The sequence below is a fragment of the Plasmopara halstedii genome (assembly GCF_900000015.1).
Source record: "Plasmopara halstedii genome assembly, contig: Scaffold_1898, whole genome shotgun sequence".
NCBI classification, from domain to species: domain Eukaryota; phylum Oomycota; class Peronosporomycetes; order Peronosporales; family Peronosporaceae; genus Plasmopara; species Plasmopara halstedii.
Window position 1 is genome coordinate 80,662 of NW_020188806.1, and position 13,632 is coordinate 94,293.

At 44.1% G+C, this 13,632-nt stretch overlaps 5 protein-coding genes across 5 annotated transcripts; 3 read left to right on the forward strand and 2 right to left on the reverse strand.

Moving 5' to 3' along the window:
* Positions 1 to 723: 723 nt before the first annotated feature.
* On the forward strand, positions 724 to 1,737 carry PHALS_02348 (myb-like dna-binding shaqkyf class family protein; the record flags this gene model as incomplete). Its single annotated transcript, XM_024716831.1, has 1 exon — positions 724 to 1,737. One exon carries the CDS (start codon positions 724 to 726, stop codon positions 1,735 to 1,737), a length of 1,014 nt encoding a protein of 337 aa, XP_024582390.1.
* Positions 1,738 to 2,161: 424 nt separating this feature from the next.
* On the forward strand, positions 2,162 to 2,797 carry PHALS_02349 (PDZ domain; the record flags this gene model as incomplete). Its single annotated transcript, XM_024716832.1, has 1 exon — positions 2,162 to 2,797. The coding sequence occupies one exon, from the start codon at positions 2,162 to 2,164 to the stop codon at positions 2,795 to 2,797; it is 636 nt and encodes a 211-aa protein (XP_024582391.1).
* A 5,430-nt stretch (positions 2,798 to 8,227) lies between these two features.
* Positions 8,228 to 8,875, forward strand: PHALS_02350 (uncharacterized protein; the record flags this gene model as incomplete). Its single annotated transcript, XM_024716833.1, has 1 exon — positions 8,228 to 8,875. The coding sequence occupies one exon, from the start codon at positions 8,228 to 8,230 to the stop codon at positions 8,873 to 8,875; it is 648 nt and encodes a 215-aa protein (XP_024582392.1).
* A 1,232-nt stretch (positions 8,876 to 10,107) lies between these two features.
* On the reverse strand, positions 10,108 to 11,553 carry PHALS_02351 (camp responsive element modulator; the record flags this gene model as incomplete). The annotated part of the gene is made up of 1 exon (XM_024716834.1): positions 10,108 to 11,553. One exon carries the CDS (start codon positions 11,551 to 11,553, stop codon positions 10,108 to 10,110), a length of 1,446 nt encoding a protein of 481 aa, XP_024582393.1.
* A 630-nt stretch (positions 11,554 to 12,183) lies between these two features.
* Positions 12,184 to 13,382, reverse strand: PHALS_02352 (uncharacterized protein; the record flags this gene model as incomplete). Its single annotated transcript, XM_024716836.1, has 4 exons — positions 12,184 to 12,618; positions 12,688 to 12,774; positions 12,835 to 13,228; positions 13,294 to 13,382. 4 exons carry the CDS (start codon positions 13,380 to 13,382, stop codon positions 12,184 to 12,186), a joined length of 1,005 nt encoding a protein of 334 aa, XP_024582394.1.
* Between the last annotated feature and the right edge of the window lie 250 nt (positions 13,383 to 13,632).

The window sequence follows — 13,632 nt, forward strand, 5'->3', positions numbered from 1 at the left end:
GCAATCACTTAGTCGGTGCGAATACCATTGCACAGCATTTGACGCAAAGGGCAGGTATAAATGTATTACGCCAAAAGCTCGTAATGCGTCTTGATTTGTATAGTTTTTGTGTAGCCACGCGTAGCAATGTGGGTATGAGATACTGCAATAAAAGCAAATCAACGGACAAGGAAAAGATAGCTGATCTACACACTGAAACCACTGCTGCAGTAAGTGCATTGAGTATTTCGATATTAATAGACTTCGTAAAGCCACTTTTTTGCTGACATCTAATCGACTAAGGAAGTTGTCATTATTCACTAACTCGATAGAATGTTATGTTATACATCATCGCAACTATGAATAGTATCATTTGTCGCGGGATGAATTCAGTGGCATCGAGTGAAGCAGACTTAAAGTTGGATAAGATCAGGATTCTACATAAAGCCAGTATGCGTTGGTTTTGTTTTATGTCCAGCCGCACCGAGGCGTAACTGCCCGCACTCTTAATGCTTTCCCCAAAGCACTCATTAATTAGCACAAAGTACGAAACGAACCAAGCATATAGCTTGGAATATCTTTTGTGAATCCACTGAGCTCACTTTTTAACTTGTCAACCACCTCTTCATACACTCGGAATCATCTACGCCAACGGTTACTATATCTTCCTTATCTGGAAGCAGATCTCCCACGTCCCGCACGTAATTATTGATGCCTTACGACCTATTATCGTGCCACTCACTCATGTCCGCATCCTCATCATCAGCAACCGTCAGAGCGAAGTCTTGGGGCTACGATTTAGCTTCGCTACCGACCTTATCCTCAGCCACTACTGAACTGCTTGAAAGCGACCGAACTGATGCAGATTCACCAGCAATTGTTCCTCTTGTTTCTTCGACTTGTGCATCTCCACTTGCACTACCACTCGATACTTCGAAGATAAAGTTACCAGTATCAAATTTATCTGCCCCAACTTCATCAAATGCGACTCATCGAAAAGGACAGACGGGAATGAACGGTGGTCGCTGGACGGATCAAGAACATCAGAGTTTCTTGGCCGGTTTGCGGCTGTACGGTCGTGAATGGAAAAAAGTGGCGGCTAAAATTAAGACGCGCACATCTGCTCAAATTCGTAGCCATGCTCAAAAATACTTTGCCAAGCTTACGCGCGACGATGAATTGCGCAAGCCTAGCGCTCTCCCTACGATAGTGTCTGGGCCTGCGGGATACTTAAGCGATGGTGGCTCCTCCGTTGCACAGTATAGCGGTGACGACGATGGTGATGGAGTGGACGCTTCTCTCCCAAAGGCATGCAGTCTCTCGACTCGGCAGTTGAAAGAAACTGCTAATATTTTAATAGCTCCTATGGGCTCGGCAGATAATGCCTTTGATAAGCGATCAGCGGGGATTACGAAAAAGAGATTGCGAACAGCGGTGACAGGATTTGGTGGTCGCAACGGAATTAGCCCCACCACAGTACACAAGCATCAGAAAAGAACAACTGAAGCCTCACAATTGATATATCTTCCTTCGCAGGAAGAGTTACTAGCAAAAGCGTCTCCAAATCTTCGTCACAGGTTATCGAGTCTTATTGAATCTGAATTGTGCGCTCTTCAGGTTCTTTCATGCCACGCTTTGATACAGCAGCACGATCAAATTGCTACTGCAACAATACCTGGACTCGTCGCAGAACCGTCCTTCGGTCTATCTTTTCTACCGTCGAACCCAATCTTATCTAGTTCATCGACTTCTCATTGATATATTTGCTTACCTTATTTGCCGCAGTGTAGTATAACTATTAATTGAACAATAATTACCAAGTAGATTTACAGCTCAACAATTTGAGATTGTTTTTGAAGTCTCCTACCCTTGAGAAAAGATAGAGATTGCGATAATTAGTCCAGAAATATATTGTCAATCAAATGGCTTCATCTAAAAAGACCCACGGCTCAAGAACCATAGATTAGAAAAGTTGCCACCAACGTGGACCACAAAACCTTCAAGATAGACCTATTGTGTAGGGTTAGTAGTCAGTTAAAAACGTTTCTTACTTGGTTAAAATACGGGACTATCGCTTTCCGCAATTACATACTTTGTTTTATTGTCGCGTTGCCAAGCAAGCGTCTAACAACGACAGCTTTGCTTTCTGTCCTCTCTATCGATCCATTGCATCAGCAGTAGCATGGGGCAGGGATGGTCCCATAAACGCATGCCCAGCGGTGGAGACTTTTACGGGGGACCAATTTACGCGACCAGCCTAAGCCACGATCGACAGACAGAAGTACGTGTAAGCGGAGACTCCGACACAGTGCAGATTGGCCCACGCGCGCAACTACCATATCTGGACATGCCTCCGTGTCGCAAGCAAGATTTTTTTCGACAGTTAGGTCTGGTAGTAAAGACCCGAGGCAGCCGTATTACGCAAAATGCGGAAATTGTAATCGCTGACTACTATAGACTGGATGGTAAGCGATTTGTGCCGCGTAATCATGGACAGGGTTTGCAGCCCACAAATTGGCATGGACTGAAAGGTCCAGCGGAGGCAAGCTGTGGCTTACGCGTCGGAGATACACTTTATGCCATCAACCACCGACTGGTAATGAACAAATCGAAAGGACAGATTCTGAGGCAGATCAACTCGTTGCTCGAGAAGGGTGATGGTTCGATTGTGGTTCTTACATGGAAGCATACGGATGAGATTGAGATCGTTTCGTGGGAGAATGAGCTTTGCATGCCACCTCCTGAGGGCGTCTTTACACAATTGGATAATGAGTGGGGGCCTGCCCGGCCTAGCAAGATCTCCTCTGTCTCCATTTAGCAGCAAGCATGGTTACATGACATCTACGCGTGCACCAGGCTTTTCAACTGTTTTTTTCGCTATTCATATTATATCCACTTCGAACGCTTGCTCTACTGCCACCTAATGAGCGGTGTCCGATCTGGCAAATCAATCGCAAACTGAGCTCTTCAGTATTTTTTGAATTAGTACGGTACCACTTATTTGCGAGTGTAGCAAATTTGATCACTTCACACATGTACTACTATTGCGAAATCTTCGAAGCTTAACCCCCTTTGCTACATCGAAATTGCTTAAACTTTGTTCGTTTAATTGTAAATATTACGTAGTGCTCATTTTACCTCTTCTATTTAGTACAAAATCTTTGTCTCATGAATATGAGACATGACCTCTCGTAAATTACTCACTCCAAATATTAATTGCACTCAATTTTCTCAGAAACAATATGAAAGCCGGAGATTCTTACTGGATCTAATATTTTTGCTTGGATATCAAAATTCAGATGGTTCTCACAATGGAACAAGTAGGAAGATATTTAGTATCTGGTCCCGTGAAATTCTCGAAATTATAAAATGTTCCCAAGGTTGAAGTGAATATCCTTCGCCACCCGCCGAAAGTAAACAATCACGAAATGGTGTTGCGACTGATAGCAATTACAGTCAGTCTGTAATGGATCTGCCGTGCACCTCGTGCAGATGGAACTTTGACTTTACTATTCCGTATTAACTTACACAAGGCGTGCAGCGGGGTTGCCATGCATTACGCACAGAAGGTTCTTGGCTTTCTTACGCGAACAATCGCACATTAGAGAGTTCGTGCACTTTTACCAGGAGTGGAATCGATAGCCTTTACAGTATCCACAATGTTTGTTCTTTCTGCCATCTCAAGAGTTCATTTGTTCAGAAAAAAATCTAATCATGGTAATACTGGATACAGACGTGCTGGTATTTCTTATCACAATACTTAATTTTTGTAAATCGTGCGGCTAACAACTACTTTTCTGGAGTTTCGTGATGATCTATCGGTACGAAATTTAAAAATAAGTATCATGCGAAGACTGTAAGCGGGCGCTAATCCCAATGTTTTGTGCGACGTCCGCGAAGAAGAACGACTTGAAGGCCTTAAGGAAGGTTTACAACCGATTTATAATTAATAAGTGGGACGAAAGCTACATGCAAACACCCCCAGGGGCTCCAAGAGGTTTGACTCATCAAGTTTTGAATTCCTATGAGTCTAGTTTTTACAATCAAGGGTGTGACGAGATTGAAATATAGCTTGAACAAAATATTGGGTGTATGGAGCTTGAACCTCAGAAGTTCTAAATTCCAGCTTTCGTGAAAAGTTCCTAGCAGAAGTAACTAGCTTACGTCACCCACTTCAGAGACAGAGAACCGTCGGTCTTGTAACCAGTTAAATTCCCAAGTAGGAACCATTATTCTATATCACGCAAAAAAATTGCGACTTCATTTAAAATGCCATACATGCATGTGGGGTGTCTTACAGTAATCTTCATTTGCCATCAATACATACAGAAGGTACATACATTTACCTTCATGGATTGGTCAAGCGTAGCCCATTATATCATTCCCTTCCTAAAGACATAATTACATTTATACTTTTGCAGACCTATTGCAGCAATTCACTTTTCGATCAACGATGAATTGATCAGGTGAACACGCCAGATTTGAAGAGCATTCTTTATCGCTTAGGCAAAGAGCAGTTCCAGGCTTAAACTTACCCGCGTTTTCAGCCGAAATAAAGACAGGAAGTTTTATATGAGACATTTTTTGCTGGCGTCGCATCAGCAATCGTGACGATCAAAACCAGTCCATCGCAGATAAAGTAGACATATAGCGGGTATCTGTTAGCCTCGAGCGCAAAAACAAGATAGAGCGTCTGCTGTGCCGAGTCAGCGCAGCCAGGTCACCCAACTACGACCGAGTAAAACCTAGCTCTGGTCGTGGTGGTGATGCCTCTAGCAACACAACAAGTGATTCTCGTAGCTGAGGACCACATCGAGGATTTCAGGGTCTGACGAGGTTCCCACGTGCTGGAATCCAATGGATAGCTTTTTTTAGAAGTGCTGAAAGCTCAACTGCTTCTCCTACGATAATTAGTTGAGCGATATTCCTGATCGACGATCGTCTCAAGCACCCGACGAGGCTTCCCTAGGTAGTATGATAGCTGAGGTGGGGGGCGAATTTGAAAACGATTGAGCGACTCTAGTAGTGGATGAGTGCTCATCGCGCGCAAATCGACGCATTACAGTAGCGTTGCTCGACGCTTGGAGATCTCTGCAAGAGCTTTTTGAACCTTGTTGCGGAACTTGAAATCCGGCGTTTTGATATCGCCCGATCCTCGACTTAGAGTCCGTATTAAACTGCTGCTCCAAAAGGTTCAGTTCGTTTCTGAAGGACGAGAACTCTCGTGAGCTGGCTCGTGAACACCTTATGAGTTTTGTTGGTAGGGCAGGCTCTGATCTCATGGTACTTTGTGGTAAGCACCATTTTCCCCTTCGAGAATTCGAATCAGTTAATGAGCGATCCTTCAATATCCTTCGGTCCTTGTACGCCGAGATTCTCCAGGGTGAAGCGATAGTTGCTCCTCGCAGTCGAGTTGATAAATCTTATGATCGGCTTGATCATCTACCAAAGATAGAGTTGAATCGGCAGCTCCAATCGGTAGAAACGACTTTAGCTTGGCCACAGAGAACGTAGGGCGTTGGCGCATGCGTTTGGCGATGACTAGGGTAGATGCATCATCATGGCATTTAACCACCTTAAATAGTCCAACAAATCCTGGCTAAAGCTTTCTGCTTTCCAAATTACACACTGGATGTTCAGGCAGATTCGAAGTACGCGATCACTGACCTTATATACTTTCTTGTTTTCCTTCCGCTCTTATCTGCTTATTCGTGCTGCGGATCCAGAGTTTCGTCTCGAAAAAAACGAACGACGGCTTGTCTCTTTGCAATAAAGTCATTGATGCGTTGTTCTTCACGACATCAGGCCGTCTAGAGATCGCATTATGTCAAAATTCGCTTTTAACTCTGAGACAGCATTTAGGTCCGACGTAACCATAATTTTTCCACCAATAAAGGTAGATACCTCACCATTAATGGGAGGGTACTCTAGGATGGATACCATAGTTCACATCAAGTGGCGAGTGACCTGTCGAGACATGCATGGAATTGCTCAACGCAAATCTGCGAAAGAAAACTCTCACTCCACTCAGTGTACGACGTAACGTAATTACGGATTTCGTTCTCCAAAAGTCATTTCAAAAGTTTTATCCGACCGTCCGTTTCAGAGTGTGCCGCTGTTGATATAGACAATTTGATGCCCAACTGTAATGGGGTTACACGTGCTAATATACGAAAAGGTGGGCCACAAACGATGGTGTGACCGTACAAAGGTGTGGAATCAACAACATGGTGTAATGGCTTCTTGTTACGGTGTAGCAAACCATTGTGGGATTACATCGTAACTAGAAGCCACTACGTGGCAGGACTGCCAGAAGTTATGCAAATTAATTGAGGGTTTACTAGTTAATTAAAACGCCTAAGGTTTCAGATATAGGCGGCTTTCCCGCAAAAAAAAAACAATTTAATACAGCTTTGATTTCAAACGAAAGACTGTATTTGCCTTGGTTTAGGTTTTGGGGTTCTCTTGGAGGTAGCGGATTGCGATCCAATACACTCGTACTGGTTCAAGTAAAGAGCGTATGGTCGGTGACCTAAGCTTAGCTTCCTCTAGGTTATTATCTACGGCAGCACTTGGGAGCACTAGCAGTCAATCTACGCTTGAGTCGTTACGACTGATCTCTGTGAGGATGAAGCAATTCTCTTATTTGCCCCAATGCATGCATGATGGAGAGAATCTCATGCTTTAGGTGAGAGAGGCCGAGATGACTATAGCATTCGCCATGCTTCAGAACGAGCAACAGCGCGCGGCGCTAGTTTCCATCAAGCTTGGAAGGCGAGCGCGAGAACGGGGACTGACGTCGGTCAAAACCGCGTTCCCCACCTGAAAAGAGCTGAAGCTGCAGCTTTTGCGAAGGCTCTCGCCGCTAACCAGGCATGTCGCGTGTGATCACATTTCCTTGCCGCCCGATAGGGCAAAATAAATTGGTGATTTTTTCTAAGAGTTGCGAACTTTCAGTGCTGGGATGGCAGCCAATTCTCTCTTAGCGGTGGTTACAGTGGCCGACTTTATGGAGGGCCTCGGCACCGGCGTGGACAGAGTGAAAGTCTTGCGTGTGCATTCGTCTTCTTTTGAAGAAGCGGTGAATGTGGCACTGAATGCCAAATTTAACTTTAAGTCGACACAACTTGGTTGAAATGCGTACTCTCAGAGTTTGTCGAACGGGCCTGAGCCAGCTATGCTGAGAAAGAGAAGGGTGAGCTCTGAGCTGCCGAGCAGCGTTTAAAACCCGACGGTGTTTTGTTTGTGGAGACACCTGTCACCTTCGGACTGGTTGTGCACTGCACAGGGCATGTAAAGGTTCATCGAGCCGACGTCCCACTTCTAACCAGCCTGGTCTGTCGCAGGGAAACGACAGAACTGAGTTCTGTTGAGCCTCAGATAGGTAGGTCACCGACCTTTCGTTCTTTACAAGAACCAAGTATGAGTTATCGGATCGTAATCCGCTTACTCCAAGAGTAATTATTGCCTTCTCAGGCTCATCGACTCTTCGGTTTAAATTCCAGACTGATTATTTATTCATCTTTTTATCCTATTTTTAAAGTTAAGATTTTCCTAAATATATATAGTAAAATCTAAATACATGCATAACTACTGGCTACATAGCCCCGTACCGTATTACTGTCTGGGTGTGTGGTCACACCATGCATATCTCGTGTGACACTTCTTTGGGCTCGTGTAACCTCGTTACAGTAGATCACCAAATCAACATATCATCAGATATTACCACAGTGGACATTTTCTGATTAGAAACTATGTGTGTACAGAATAAGATTTGGCACACGAGATTGCTTCATTTCGAATAAGAGCCAAAATTAGCATTTAGTCGTCTCTCTGCCGAATTACCCTCTATGATCATGTTAGTATATCAGACACTAGTTACGGTTTGCGTAAATCTAAATTTGCCCTGATTTCCCATATCCAAGATTATATCAGGTCAATCTTCGCCGACATGTTGCATTATATATTTCATTCCATTGAACAAAAATGATAGGATTGGAAGAGGGCATTTTTACAACCGCTACAAGAACTTAAAATAAAGGTGTCACCAATACCGCACTAACGTCGGCATAGGATACCTGGTGCGAGGTTCCTTAAACTTGCAGCATCCTTCAAAACAGTACAATCGAATTGACGCTGACGTTGCTTTAGCTGCCGACAACGCTCAGGTGTATATACTTTCTTCAGCTTTTGTAATTTCGACAAAAAAATGAAAACTTTGGCCGCATTCGTTCAAGTTTCTGTAGCCATGTCAGCTGCTTTAGCGCTCGAGAATACACCCGTGTCATTGTGCCGCGATGCTACATACATATCCTCAGCTTCTCGAGGCGCCGTTTGCTTTGGCACTGGTAAATCTCCGATTGGCACGAGCTGCCCACTGAAGGGCGATGTAGCCATTGCAGATTGCTATGAGTACTTACCGTCATGGAATGGTAGCGCATGCGTCACACCGGAAGACGCCAAATGTGCTAATGTCAATGGTGTTGCCTGGGGTTGTGTACTGCCGTCGGTTGGTTGCGGATCAAGTACTCCATGCCCGATATTCTCCTTACCCGACACATCTTACTCGATCCCTGACACCCCATCCGTAAAGTCTACAGATTTTCCATGTCCGGGTATTTCGATTGCAAGTACTCTATCCCCAATTTCGTCGCCTCCGTACATCAACACACTTACATCAACACCTTGCCCAGCGCTTCCAGTGCCCCACTTAGCGACGACCATTCTTTCGGATGCAAGAGCAGCGTCGATGATCGCTCTAGCTGAACCTTCCTCTTTCCAGCCTACGGCACAGCATGCGGAGGCAATAACTCCAGCTTCGACTCCGTGCACTATTCCCGCGGATTCAATGCCGAATGTCTTTCCAGCAGCTACGACGTCTGCCGTAATTAACTGATCACTAAGTCGCATTCGATCGACACTGCAACCCGTAACATTAAGGCAGTGAACCAACCTAAGTACAAAGATAATGAAAGCACAATATTCTATATCAATATATTTTGTTGTTTCCGACAATTTAATAGTAGAAGACATGCCTTGAATCTTGAGACCTTGAAAATAGTTAATGTAGAAATCTGTAAGAGATTGAAGAATCTCAAAAAAAGAATTTGTACTAAAATTTAGACAAACAGACAATTAACAGTAACGCATATTCATAAAGGGCTTGGAAAGGGTAGCAAAAGCAGATCGTAGGATAAAAAAGCTGATCGTGTCAACGATTGCTGCTGATATGATGACTTGCTAACCGAGGACGCCATCCCCCGTTCACCTTAGTCTCGTAGGAATTGAGGCGTTTTCTACGAATCACCTCCGCTCGGATGCGCAAAACCGCCTTTCTGAAGTAAAAACGACAGGTTTTTATTAAAAGAGGTTTAATTTAATTTGACTAGCAAACAGTGGGTAAATACGTCCCCCTACTGCCACTTTTAAACATAAGTACCAGTGCGTTTTAATTATTAAGAAGTGCAAGAAGGGAGGCACAGCGTTTGATTATGTAGTTGCACGTGGCATTGCTCTGATGAATATCCGCCAAGCCATAAAGTATAGTGCTGGCCTATGATTTTGACAGATTTCTAATAATTTTGGGCGTATGCGCCATTCATTGCGTTTACGAACTCAGGGTCAATAAAAGATCCATAGATATGTATCCGCTGCTAATGTACTTGATATCGACACTATGTTTATTTGTAGATAAGACTTACTGAGTGGTGTAACAAACATGCAGCAGCGACCAAACAAGCATAACAAGTTTGTGTTCCTTTGCCAGGTGAGTCTTAGGAAAACCAACAATTCATTGCATTGTGATGTATGACCCCACTGCGCTCAACTTTGATGTCGATAAGTGTGTCTGTGTGTAAACGGGTAAAAGGGACAACTGCACCCCAAGAATATTTTCACTAAACCTTGCAACAAAGCTCGGAGCATCCTGTATATTTAAAATTTCTAAAATATAACCCACGGTCACGCTATATTCTGTAGTGCTAAATGCATTCTGACATTATTATCGAAGGTCAGCTTTTTCGAAGGACTGGGCTCCTAAAATTTACGTTACTTGCCCCACTCATCCTATAACGTTTTCTTTATCTAAAGAAGCTATAGATGCAGTGAAAATGTGGCTTTTTTCATCGATCACTCCCCAATGCTACTAGAGCTGTTGTGCAGAGTTGAGTCTACTAGTTTGTCTAGCATATACATAAAGGCTGGATTTTCCTTGACCCAAATAATAAATTTGGTAGCCTGAGTTGGAGTAAGGATGCGCTGTAGTTGCGCAACCTGGGCCTCGAGTGCGGTATTCTTCTCATCGATCACTTCTTCTAGTTTTTTTACGATACTCAATGTGTGATTCAGATCGTCACGCACTTTCTTTATGGCCACCCGACGCTCCAAAATTTGACTTTGCTGTTCACATGAGACTTCCAACTCCTCCGCCAATATATTCCAAAGACTCGTCGTGCCTATGGTGGAATCTGATGCAGACGGTGGGTCATCCTGTATTACGTGATCATCACGCCTCAGTAAATCCACACCCTGTTCGACCGAGTACAGACTCATCTTTGTGACTTGCGTGGGAAGAAGTAACTCTCGTATGCGTGACAAATGAAAGTGCAGCTTCTCGCGTCGCTTCGGCCCGTAGTCTGAATATGTAACCTTGTACATGTTTAAAAATTGAGCAATTTCTTGTTCATTTGCATTTTGTTGCAGCATTTGTCGCATTTGTTCCTTGATTTGCTGCTTCTCGCGCTGCTCACCTAAAATTGCCTCTTTGCCAATTTTAAGGCGCATTTTTAGATCCATATTGTCCGCCTCTAGCTGACGTAAGCGTGCTTCATTTTGTTCAAGCTGCTTGGTTTTACGCTTACGGAACTCTCTTACAGATGCTAAGTTTTTTACCCGTCGGATCTGCTTCTTTTCGAGCTCTTTGACGAGTCCGTGGCAATCCGTAGTCGACGAAACTGCACCAATTTTTTTGTACTGTAAAGGTCGTTGACTTTCAGCGACAACAGAAGCATTGGCAGTGCACTTTGCTCTGGTGTTGTGGCTACGAGGAAGAATCGTTTGTTTGGTACTCTGTAGTCGAATTACGCGGCTTCTTCTTTTGCTTTTCTTTTTAGTATTGATCGAGTAATTTTCGCCCGTCACGCCATTGTTTTCTCCGCTGCAATTTACACTATCACTCAAATTGTCATGGTCCAATTGTCGCGCATTCGGAAGCATTATTGATGCAGACGTCACGCCCTTTATATCTTCACGGAATTGGGTCCCCGGCATACAAAAATTCGGCTGCGCTACATTAGCAGTAGATGATATAGCTGCCTGGACCTGTAATTTTTCTACGATTGAGCCTCTAACAACCGCGCAATCTATCTCGATATCGTCCGAACGCGAAAAGTTACCAGCTGGATTAAACATTGCAGTCTCAGCTGTTTCAGTGCTCGCGGTCGCAGAGACTGCCGCATTATTATACAGCAGCCACCCGAACGCATCTTCCTCGCCATCATTGAAAATACTTAAGTCGATGCCGCTCATGGCTGCGGGGCTCGTGCTGCTGGCTCTGGTATCGCGACGTTCGCTCATGTGCGAAATCGCTACAAATGTTAAGGTACTGTAGTAAACATTATTTTTATGATGCATTTCAAAAATTATTCTATAACAAAGAAGGCTCTGAGGTAGACAAACGCAGCGACTACCGACAAGAATCCAAATATGAGCGAAAACCAAGAGCCGGCTTTGAGTAGTGCAGATAAACTGTGAATATTTTACCAAAGTATTGCCGCGAATGGCTGACCCGCAACTTGCTCAAGATGACATCATCGATCTCAGGGATATGTTGCAGGTTTCTCCTTCGCACCACTGTTAAAAAGTCAGGCAATCCGAATGCATACTTCGCTCGTGAAGCAGCATCTGTTTAACCCGTCCATTTGGATAAAACTGACAGACACAAAGCCGCTGTCGAGTGCCATTTTATTATCAGTAGAATTGGTGTCGCCAAGTGTAAAAGGCTCATAGAACCCCACTGCAAGTAATGACAAATAGCCGGGTAATCGTGACCCTCTACGATACATTCTTGACATTGCTTCCGCAAAGCTACGTCAAATTTTTCGTTCAGAGAAATGGTCCACTTGCAGAGAAATAAGACAGCACCACAAGTTCACATCCTCAACTAGTGGGTTAGGTATCAGCTTAAGGAATACAAATTTTCTACCGCTATGAATTATTCGGACGCTCCGAAAAGTTCCATCCAACAGTTCGAAGAATCCCGGTTAATACACCCCTGCCTTGGGTGCTGACTGCAAATCTCGAAATTTCTGGCTGTGTCTGCTGATTCTGATATTCTTCTGCAGTCCACGACTGTAGAACTAACTTCTGATTTAGTGGTACTGAAGACAACTTTTCATCTATCATGCAACTGCACATGAGAGGCTGGGCCGGTACTCGATTTTGCTGTTGCAGCATACTAGCAGCACGGGCAAGTATCCAGATTAGGGGAGCAGCATTGACTTTACTCGTGTGTACACCCGTCACATCCACAACGCTGACATCACTAAAATCGGTAGCGTTGTGTGTGGAGCATTCGAATGAGTCTTCAACTAGGTTTGCGCTAGCACGCGAAACCACGTTTTGATCCATAGAAAATGAAGACTGTGAAACTGGGACTAACAGTATTTTTTGCTCGAAAGGAATCGAAAACCAAGTTACAGACTGCCATACCGTGCCGTGGCTGTCAAACAGATCGGTTTGAACAGTGAATTCAATCTCAGACTGAAGAAAGCGCTTTCCGGTAAGAACCATAAGACACTGTATTGCTCAATCAACATGTCAGCATATCGCACAAAGAGCTAAGTGAGTGCATCGTACTTTCAGCTCAGATGGCGGCGGCGTTTTCTCGTTTTGAGACGGAGCACTCATGTCTAACGGCCGCAGCTGGACCACAACGACAGCTTTCAGACGCAATTGGCGCACGCTCACTGGAAAATGCGAATTACCCAATAGCTGCAAGAAAAGACTACCAATTGCCATCTGTGGAAACATGAAGGGCACTTGCTCTAGCGCCAGTTTAGGAAGACTCAGCGAAGTGGCGAGCTTGGCAAAGTCAGAGGTCATTAAAACAAAGGGGCACTGTAGCGTAATGCGAGGGCATGGATTACGCAATATAGAGGTGCGCCAGCCCCGACGCGTGAGCGATGAAAGCCAGCAGCGCCAGTAGAACTCCTTCGTGCCCAGGTCAGCTGGAGCAGGTAAAACGTCGTAGCTACAATGGTATAAATGCGAAATTACAAGTGAGGGGTGCACAGGTATCTAGTGGCTTACTCATACCTCTGAACCAGATCATGCTCCCATGTGGCAGCAACAAATGCCACGAGTAGCGCCACCGCCATGAGAACCAGGAGCAAAACGCCAAGCATACGATTAGTTTTATGATTAAAGTGGTATCTATTGGAATATTGGTAATTTAAGATGTGCATTTGAAGGTCAGGTTTTGGTATGAAATCGGCTTATTATAATGGGAGAATAAAAAAAGGGAGAATAAAAAAAATGCCCCAACTTTTGCCATATATAAAAAAAATATCCCACCTTTTCAAAAAATAAATAAATACAAATTATCACCGGGGAGCCGTAATATTACACAACAGAAGATGTATTGTATTAGGAATA